General features: G+C 50.7%; 5 protein-coding genes across 5 annotated transcripts in view, besides 3 other annotated features; all 5 read right to left on the bottom strand.

Annotated features, from left to right (window-relative positions):
* On the bottom strand, positions 1–311 carry Tco025E_06287 (D-isomer specific 2-hydroxyacid dehydrogenase-protein; the record flags this gene model as incomplete). The annotated part of the gene is made up of 1 exon (XM_029373167.1): positions 1–311. A coding segment is annotated over one exon (311 nt), but the record flags the coding sequence as incomplete, so codon positions are not given.
* A 462-nt stretch (positions 312–773) lies between these two features.
* Tco025E_06286 (tyrosine phosphatase isoform) lies at positions 774–1,943 on the bottom strand (the record flags this gene model as incomplete). Its single annotated transcript, XM_029373166.1, has 1 exon — positions 774–1,943. The coding sequence occupies one exon, from the start codon at positions 1,941–1,943 to the stop codon at positions 774–776; it is 1,170 nt and encodes a 389-aa protein (XP_029226736.1).
* Positions 1,944–2,636: 693 nt separating this feature from the next.
* Positions 2,637–2,658: a microsatellite.
* A 60-nt stretch (positions 2,659–2,718) lies between these two features.
* Positions 2,719–2,755: a microsatellite.
* Positions 2,756–3,252: 497 nt separating this feature from the next.
* Positions 3,253–6,432, bottom strand: Tco025E_06285 (uncharacterized protein; the record flags this gene model as incomplete). The annotated part of the gene is made up of 1 exon (XM_029373165.1): positions 3,253–6,432. One exon carries the CDS (start codon positions 6,430–6,432, stop codon positions 3,253–3,255), a length of 3,180 nt encoding a protein of 1,059 aa, XP_029226735.1.
* Positions 6,433–6,809: 377 nt separating this feature from the next.
* Positions 6,810–6,849: a microsatellite.
* A 401-nt stretch (positions 6,850–7,250) lies between these two features.
* On the bottom strand, positions 7,251–8,819 carry Tco025E_06284 (uncharacterized protein; the record flags this gene model as incomplete). The annotated part of the gene is made up of 1 exon (XM_029373164.1): positions 7,251–8,819. One exon carries the CDS (start codon positions 8,817–8,819, stop codon positions 7,251–7,253), a length of 1,569 nt encoding a protein of 522 aa, XP_029226734.1.
* A 626-nt stretch (positions 8,820–9,445) lies between these two features.
* Positions 9,446–9,490, bottom strand: part of Tco025E_06283 (uncharacterized protein) — a gene marked incomplete at both ends in the record, with an annotated part of 1,518 nt that continues 1,473 nt past the window's right edge. The window contains one exon of the mRNA XM_029373163.1: positions 9,446–9,490. This exon is cut by the window's right edge and continues 1,473 nt beyond it. Within this exon, the coding sequence (XP_029226733.1) occupies positions 9,446–9,490 (45 nt within the window).

The raw sequence follows: 9,490 nt of genomic DNA, 5'->3' as shown, positions 1-9,490 counted from the left end.
TCCTCTGCTCCTTCGGCAGGTGGTAGTCGTCGCACCAAGTCCTTGATCCCGTCGTACCCCGCGGGGCCGTCAACATAGAGGATGATGTGGTCCTTCGACTCCTTGACCTCCTTAAAATCGCTCACCTTCGAGCCCAGGGTGATGCTCTTGAAGAAGCTGCTGAGGTGCTTGTTAAACATTTCCATGTAGTACTCGCCATTGGCTGAGGCAGTACACACGCAGAGCCTGAGGGACATCTTCGTGGCTTGGGTGCGATGGAGTATGTGTAGATGGATAGCTGTTTTTTCTTCCTTGTGTTGATGGCTGTGCATATGGTGAGAAGAGCATGGGGGAGAAAGACGTCTTACAATTTTTATTTTTGGGTCGCTCCCCAAGGCTGGAGCTGAAATTTCCAGGGGTATTACAAAAGCGTTGTACGCGCGTTTGCATGTGTTTGCGTTTGTGTATTTTGGAATATAAGAAGCAAGCAGCAGGTACTACAGCTGTAGAAGAAAGAGAATGAAAATAACATTTATAATAAAATAAAAGCAGAAAGTAGGCCTCAATGAAACTAATGAACGAGACGTAATCTCTGACGATTATGTCGTGTAATCGTAGCAACACCGAAAAGTCATCTGGGTAACATTTCCCCATTGTGTCTTTGTGAGTGCCATCCAACTGTAGCTTGCCGAGGTGAATTACACCGTTTTCCATGACGGTGTTAAACCAGAATTGCAAAGTAGGCGTAAGCCGGATTAAGGAGCCTATTGGCACAGTATAATTTGATAGCAACCTCATCCACGACAGGCGGCAGGTTGCTGAAGCTGAAGTGCCTTCAGTGTCACCTTTTTTTTTCTTTCTCTCTCCTTCGATGCAGTGGCACCATACTGACTATAGATTACAGCGCAATCAATTTGTTTGCCGCATACGTCGACTTCAAAAACATCGTGGCACGGGCACAATGGAAACGACACATTCACTTCCTGTGAATCACCGTACAGGGAAGTGCCCGCTGTCACGCAACTGTCACGCAGTTTTGACCACACATGCGTCGCCGAATTGCCCGGTGGATATGCATCAAAAAAAAAAGTTGGGTTTGAAATATAAATGACACGTCTCGCGGTGCTTGGCTTTAAAATGACCACAAACCAAAGTTTGCCAATACTGCCCTTCCGACAGAAGGGAGGAATATTACGCAGTTCCATGCGTGTAATCTGTTTAGGCTGCATTTTAGGTTCTACTGCAAACGGTGGCCTCAGCGACGTCAACAGTTTTTCAAAATAATGCACATAGCGTTCCCGTGAAGGCGTCTGTACGCCCTGAAATTGGGCACCAAGGGTCGCTCGCATCGTGCCAAAGTGCTCGAAAGCTCCATCCGCGGTTGGCTGAAGTCCGCTGTACAACAGATACGCACAAATCATTGTGCCTGTGCGTCCCTTGCCACCTTTGCAGTGCACCACAACGGCCCGGCGCTCAGGATCCTTGCGCGCAAAACCTCCAGCTTCGCGGACAAACGAGAGCATTTCATTGAGTTCCGCCGGGTTATGATCATCCATCTGGTAACGCACAAATTCACCATGAAACAACCTGAGTTTGTTGTACCCCCGCTCAGAGCAGAGGTTAACCACAAGATACGAATAGCGGCCGTACAACGTATCAAGTAGAAATTCCACCTCCTGGGCAGGATTGCGGAAGCAACGTACAACGTTTTCCGCTGGCCATGACATCGCCAGTACTGTGGAATGCACAAATGTTACGTCACTATCAAAGCCATTCCCGCGATATCGACGACGCTCAGACAACACGTGTCGACGGAGTACCAAACGCAGCTGCCGAAATCGCTGGTAAAATGTCAGTGCGGCAACGGGGAGGCCAATAAGAGTCACTGACAATCCCCCGGTCACACGCCACAGCGTTAACCCAAACGGCTCCAACGCAAAGCCCAGAAGCAAAAAACACTCCATAATAAGGACAACATTTCGGTAATGGTGGCGGTCCAAAATGATTTTTGCCTTCAGCGAGAATCATGAAGGTGTGCTCGGCAATGAACAGAAACATGACGCCAGAACCAATAATAAGCGTCTCACCAACACCGGCAAAATACCCATACACTGTGGTGATTCAGTGGAGAATAAGGATTAATAGGAGGGTCAGCTGCATCGGCGTGCTCTCAATGAGGCAAACAGTGGATGCGATGCACGCAAGCCGCATCTCTGTCTTCGCGCTCCGCAGACTTTTTGGAAGGTATACGCCAGATGCGAGCTCCAGCGGTAGTGACGAATTCAGCTTCTGTAGTAAAGGAGTATCTTCTTTCATGAAGTCACTAGGTCGATTTCCCACGCCCTGCCCGTTAGGGTCACCATCCACACACCCCCATTTGGCAAAAAGGGATGAGTGGAGTTCCCATCACATTCTTCCATGAATAAAAGAGGCGTTTCGGGATCATCTGCCGGACGCACCTGCATTCACCGCCGTCCGGTTTTTTTTTTATTTTCATTCCCGCAAACACAGATGGTGCCAGCTCAGCTTGGAAGCAAACCTATTGCTCTCCTGCGACAGCAGGCGTAAATTATAGCAAAGAGACGAGGTAAGAGAAGCAGGATTTCCACAATGCCTCCAACAGGTGCAGCGTGAGAAAGCTTCAAAAGGCAGTACTGATAATAATACTAATAGTAATAACTGATGCCCATCACATGACGGTTTTCCAAAATGAAGCAAACCAACAGTACATACACAGTCAAAAAGAAAAAAGAAAAGAAGAGAAAGAGGAAAGCAAGGCAGCTAAGTTCCATTCCTCACTCCTAATCCTTCGCTGCCTTCATCCCCAGCATCCTGAGCATTACGGAGAACTTTCTCGCACTGGTGCTGCAAGATCTCAAGCAAGTGTCGTGAACATACACAACTGTTCCAAATCGCGAGGGTGCCCTCGCCCTCCTCCTGCTCCTCACTCCAGCGCTTTTCTTCCCTTCATCCTCAACCCAACTCCATTCTGCCAACTTCAGGAGAACACGTGGCACAACAACGCAGCCACTCATGTTACCCCCACCAACGCCCACTGCCTGTTTACTCCAGACTCATCGATCACAATTTCGTCATCGTCCTTCCCACACCCCACAATTCGGTCAATCCCACCCGTTCCCTCACCCAGACTCACACGTATGCCTTCATATTCCCTTGGCATTCGTCCCATTCATTTACTTTTAAAGTCTCCCTTCGTTCTCCGATTTCCCAGCAGCTAAAGTTTTTTTTTCTTATTTTCTTTTTCGTTGCTGTTTAAAGCAGCCGAACGCTAACGCGGACATACCCAACGACTTCGTCCGCTCTACCAATGGCGTTTATGCGGTACCATCCGTCAAGTAACTTTAGAAAGCGCAACGAACGGAGTTCCACCCGGCACTCACCTAGTATGGCAGTGTGTGCCCAGAAACGTTCCTCATCGTCCTTCCACTCAGAAGCTGACGGCGTGCTTGTGTCATCCACCGCGTGCCACAGCGTTAGACGCAATTCCCGCAAACAAAAGGAGCTACTTGGTGCACTGGAAGTATTATCATTTAATGGGAAAAGCGTAGATGATTCTTGCAGAGTGGCGTTTCTGTTCTCACCCTCATGTCGGAGGAAAACCGCCTCTTTGGGAAGAGATAGGATGGACTCATAATCATACTGTGGGCTCTGAGACTCAGGGACTATCAGAGTACGGTCGTACTTCCCACGCACGGCAGCCTCCACAAACCAATCCGGCACGATTCCCTTAGCTGCAGCCCGAGAATCCGCCCCATTAAGGACATCCTCAACAACGAAAAACGTTGTGGGGGCTTTAAAGACACGATGTTTGCTATCAAGAAGGACAAGACGTCCATCAGCTGTGACAGCAGAGCGCACACCATTTTCTAATTGATCCACCGCGGCGACAAGTGATCGCAACGTGGGGCCCTCTTCACTTATTGCCACCATTGGTAGCTCTTTCCCAGCACGTATCGACACATGCATACGAAATCGTTCTTGGATCGCTTTCGTCAATGCCCGATCCACAGAGGCGGTTGTGAGTGTTGTGGCGTTAGCACCATGAGCAGTCTTCTCATCACCATGGCTGTCTACCGAATTAGCAGCCATCGAAGAACCAGTTTTCAGAGTAGACGCATCGTGGACTCTATGCGAAGCAGCTGCCTTGGCCGTTACGGTGCTCTGAGTGGGGACAGTTGGAAACTTAGAAGAGCATTGCTCATGAACGTACCTCGACTCGGGCACAGCACCACCACAGCCACTGGTCCCAGTAGCCGTCGGTTTATCAGCGGCAGCACTCCCCTTCACTCTGGGTGGTAGTTCCCCCGTAGACGACGACGATGGGGGCGATGACGGCGACGAAGAAGAAGCAGAAGAAGGGGAGGAACCCCGTCCAACGACATTGCACTGCCTTCCGTGGGAATGCCTCGTCGGAGACGTAGCGGCAGGGTTGCCTTGTTGTTTTTCAATTGGGCCATTACATTTTTTGGTATTTGGAAGAAGCACGCCGTTCTCAGCCCCCTCAATGCCTAAATCAGATTTGTTGGCCTCTCTCTCCTTGGCAGGCAACCCATCCTGAAGGTTGTCCTGCGACAAGGGCAAGCTACTGCTTCGGATGCTCACGCGTAACTGGGCCTGCGCCGGATCCTCACCGGTAATAGGATCATGGAGAACAATATTCCTAAATTGATTGTGTAGGCCAACGATGCACATTCCCAGCAGGGTCTCCTCCACAAGCACCCGCTGCGCTGAGGCGGGCACAGGCAACAATACCTCGCCAGGGGGATTTGGTACCGGTGCAGAACGCACCCGGTAAAAAGAGATGACCATTCGACTGCTGTCTTCGCTAAAGGAACGCACAGAAAAGCCTATCACGATGTGATGTTCGGCTCCGCGAACAAGAGGAACACGGTGAACGTAGGAAGAATAAGACTCCACAGGCTCGTCTGTCTTGACATCCTTTGAGAGGCGAATCCCTACGCGCATCTCCTCCATACCCAGTGTTGCTCGTCCCGAGGAAAATGCAATTCGAGAAAGATCCACCTCTACATACGTATCCCCATTTTGAAACACTCCTGGTGATTGGAAAGGCAATCTGAATGCACGTCTTCCAGTGGAAACGCTACACAATGCCCCTGACCTCTCGCCACCTGCAGCAGCAGCAGCAGCAGCAGCACCGGGTGTAACAGGACCAACGTCGTTACCCAATTCATCTTCTTCACTCACCACAGTCTCAACACTCGCCGAACTAAAGGAGCCTTGAGAGGAGTCATTTAAATTACAGACAGCGCCGACATCAAGCTGAGCAACGTCAGCAAGAGATGGGCTGTGGCCTGGAGGGCCTCCAAGCATGCTGAGAACTGGCTGAGAAGACAAAAAATTGGGTGAGGGGGTCAGATCATCAAAACCCGTAGAGTGCGATAGCACCCTTGCCATTTTTTCACGCAGGCTAATACCCTGTTGAAGCAACTCATCTATGACCTTATTTTGATTAATCTCTACCGAGGTGGCGGCGGGGGGGAATGAGGGCGGCAACTGACGAGCAGCAGCACCCGCAGCAGGTTCTGCATCCTCGTGCGACATTGACGATTTTCCTAATTCACTTTTCGTAATACAACCACCGCTCTGAAGAAGACGATGCTGCATCTCCTGTTGTTGCCGAGGCAACTGTCTATGGGACGCAGCAGCAGCAGCAGCGACACCAGCCTCGGGAGAGACTAGGGGCAAGGACTGCACAGACCGCAGCTCCTGTTCACTACGTCCTCCATCCTGCACCACCTCGGCACTTTCTATTTTCTCATCTCCTGCGCTTTGGTCGTGGGAGACTTTCTGAGTGCCGTGGGACGGCTGACGTGCGGGCGGCACTGGAGCCCGAGCAAAGAAGTTCAGCGTGAAGGTCATTTTCAACCTTCCTACTTCTACTGAACTGGCATTGAGGTTTTTCTCACCGTCTTCTATCGTCGACGCAACCAACGCTCCATCACTCATAATGGGAAACCACCCAGAGACAGGGGAAGAGGGTTTGAGCGTGTTCAAGGCAACGATGCTTTTCCCGACAGGAACCGATCGATGCCGACCACTATAACTATTAGGGACAAATACAGAAAAATGAACGCCTCGATGCTCGGAATTGCTCATGTGAGAGAGATACTCCCTGAATTGCGGTTCATACGTTTTTAGAGGATAGACAAGTGACACCGCACCACGTAGTTTTCCAGGTGTTGCCGGCACACAGCGACATGTGGGATGCTGCTCACCCCAAAACAAGGGACTCACCGCACAGTGATCAATGGGTATGGGATATAGGCGTGAACCCTGGGAGGGGACGTCTGACGAAACGCCCGTACTCACCAACTCATCCTTCAGGAGCAGTTTCTCTATTCGAATACGAAGCTCGCCGCGCGTGGGTGCCTCCAACCCAGGGGGTAACGGCGATCCATACAACAGCCTCATTCCTCCCCCCTGTGGCTGCGACCTTCCTCCACTGCAATTTTCCTTTTCCTTTTTTTTTTGTCCTCCCGCTCCTTCAGCTTTGAAACGCCCCTTTTTGTCTGCGCTTCTTCTTGTGGTTCCCTCACTAACCCCCGCACGTCTGCGCACCTCTCGGATGAGGAGTTCTGATGAGAGGAGCGAGCTCTCTCGCCTCGCCGTCGTACGGAGGCTGAGCAGCACAAAACTCCAGGGCAATCCGCCGCTTACCCCACCCAACGAGCCCCTTGGAAACACACAACTGAGCCACCCCACGGAAGGTATGGAGATAAGAAGAAGTATAAATAACAGAGGGAAAACAATAAGGGCAGCTAACGCACACACAGGGACACACACAGAATGAGAGAGAGAGAGAGAGAGGGAGGGAGGGAAGAAGAAAGAATCCTCTATTTCTCAATGAAAGTGCTTGACACGCCATTCTGCTTGTGCGACGCTCCGGTGGGAATAGAGCCGCGGCAAACCCGAAGTTGACGCCCACGCCCCCACGAACTTCCACACATAAGACAGAAACAGTAAAAAAAATAAATACATAGATGACGTTCCCACCGAAGGTCCAATCACTTCTCATCGCTGCACGACCTCTAACATCACAGAAATTACTCGGTCAATACTGCGTTTGCTTTTATTTGGCTGGTTTTCGTAAAGAAAAGAAATAAACCTTCCGTCTTCTGGGCCCAGGCAGATATCTCGCTTGAGCACAAACTGGAGAAGAAAAAGTCAGCAATGTTTTGTTTTTATTTACTTATCACTCCCATGTTCGCAGTTGTCGTGCGTAGATTCTTTTATTGTGGAAGTTCCCCAGGTAGCGTGTCAAAGTTCACGTCACTCACAGCCACGTCACCTGTTCGAACATCATACGCCTCCACCACGCACCGATACCGCCGAGACGACAAAAGGAACCCGGGTTGAATGATAAGCAGAAACGTGCTGGGGGTTATTTGATACGTTGCGATGCGACGCTGGAGGTACAATGCGTCAAGTGGGAGAACAACTAAATAGTTTTCATCTGTATACGTCATCTCCGGCAAACGCGCGGAGGGCCCAAGTTCCACAAGCCACCAAAACAATCCGATAGAACTTCTAGATTGCATACACCCAACGATAACGATTTCCTCGTGCACAAGGACGTATTTTGGCGCACGCAGAGAAACAATAAGCCCACCTTTCCTGGGATTCCGCAGAGGTACAGAGAGGGGTCCTGTAGAGGAGCAGTATGTCACCTCCTCAATGAGACGCAGTGCCTCATCTGCCTCAACCCTTTCTTTGCTTTTCTCATCATACGCGGAGGATGGGCCACATTGGTTTTCCTCCAATAGGGGCGATAATTCTCTTTTTGGTTTCTGGTAACGGTTATGCTCTAATTGAACGGAAACAAAGAGCCGTGAACACAACTCACCCAGGAGATTCCTGAGGTAGTCAGACTGCGCGCTCCGCACTAATTGAGGGAGCCTGATCCATTTCTCATTCATGGCAGTAGAACTCAGCACCAGCTGCACCTCCCAAATCTTCACGACAGATGCCGCAAAGTAAACCAGGTCAGAGCGCGACATGAGCGCTGATGGAAATTTATCCATCTTTCCCTCTCCGTCGTCATACCCACGTCGAAGGTCTTCAACATACTTAAAGACGTAGGTGAGGGCAAATACACGTACTGTTGGGGTAACACCGTCTTTCAGAGTGTAACTGTTTGGCGGAACTTGTGGTGGACGGCTCCTTAGATGCGGCCAAACGCCTACGTGTTCCCGCAGACGCGCCAAGGTGGCTTGGGGCTTGAACTTCAGGGACTTCGATTCCACGTCACAAGAAGAGGCGCGAGTGACCCCCGCCCCTACCGGGTCTCCAGCCTCCGTCAACGGGGGCGGAACCTCAGCGTCGTCTTCTGCCTCCCCCATGGCCACCGCGTTGCCGACGCGGGACAGCGAGGGCTGCCGTGGCCTCGTATCCCCCAGGAGCGGGGAGGTTGATCTGAAACCACGCGCCACGTCAGTTGCGTCCTGAACTCTTTTCTCTTGCCGTTTTCTTGGGACAATCTGGAGAACCATATGGGAGGCACCAGCTTGCCGTTGAAGGAGAGAACGCCAACTCTCCACCTCTGGGGAGAGCAGCATGGGGCCAAGGTGCTCCAGTTCTTTCGGTGGTACGTGATAAACAAGAAACCCGGGAACGACACACTCTTCATCACTTGCAGAGCGGTGCAGCATGTATTTCTGTTGCGGCTTTAACGACGTTATGGCCGCTTCATGAGTGAGTTCACGAAGCTCCTCCATGCTGTCTAGTGGCACCTGTCGATAGACCGCCCTATTTCCCCTGGGCAGGATGTACGTTACGTCCCATGCTTCTCGTTGCCCCATTTGCGGTCATATGTCCTGGTTTTCACGACGACTCTACTGAGTTCCTTCACGCCCAAGAAAAAAAAACGAGTCGGAGGAGAGGACGTGCATGTTCACTCGACACGGCAGATATAAACACAGGGCACCTGGAGACACCACTGGGCCTCCAAAGTATGGTATACGCATGCACAAGTTGTGTGCCTATAAATATAGAAAGAAACATAGGAATGAAATTCACTTCAATTTCTATTTTCCACCCGCACAAGAACTACGGTGGGGTAAATGCCTGGCCTCTCAGAAAAAAAAAGAAAAACACACGCAGCCACACGCCTACGCAAATTCCTTCTCGAAGGCCCTAGTTCTTTTTTTGCTTCCGTTACTGTCATTGCTAGTGCCGAGGTATACTTCACATATCTGTGTCTACATGAGGCATCTCTCAACCATCCCTTTTTCACTCCTCCTCTTCCCTCGCCCTCCACCGCCGCTTCTCACTCTGCCCACATTTCTTCGTGGTGTGGCCGCGCGGGCGCTGAACGGCACAGCAAAGATAAGAAAAAACAAAGACAGAAAAAAAAAACACAATAATTGACCATCCGCCTCTCAACGGGCGTACGCACCAGCAAGAGAAAGAAGAAAAATTAGATAATTCAAAACCGAAGAAGGGGGGGGGAAAACGAGAAAAGAGAGTCATT

Source organism: Trypanosoma conorhini, assembly GCF_003719485.1.
Source record: "Trypanosoma conorhini strain 025E chromosome Unknown Tco_14.4_contig_00415, whole genome shotgun sequence".
Taxonomy (NCBI): domain Eukaryota; phylum Euglenozoa; class Kinetoplastea; order Trypanosomatida; family Trypanosomatidae; genus Trypanosoma; species Trypanosoma conorhini.
Note: the sequence above shows the minus strand (reverse complement) of the source record. Positions and strands in the feature narration are given on the sequence as shown.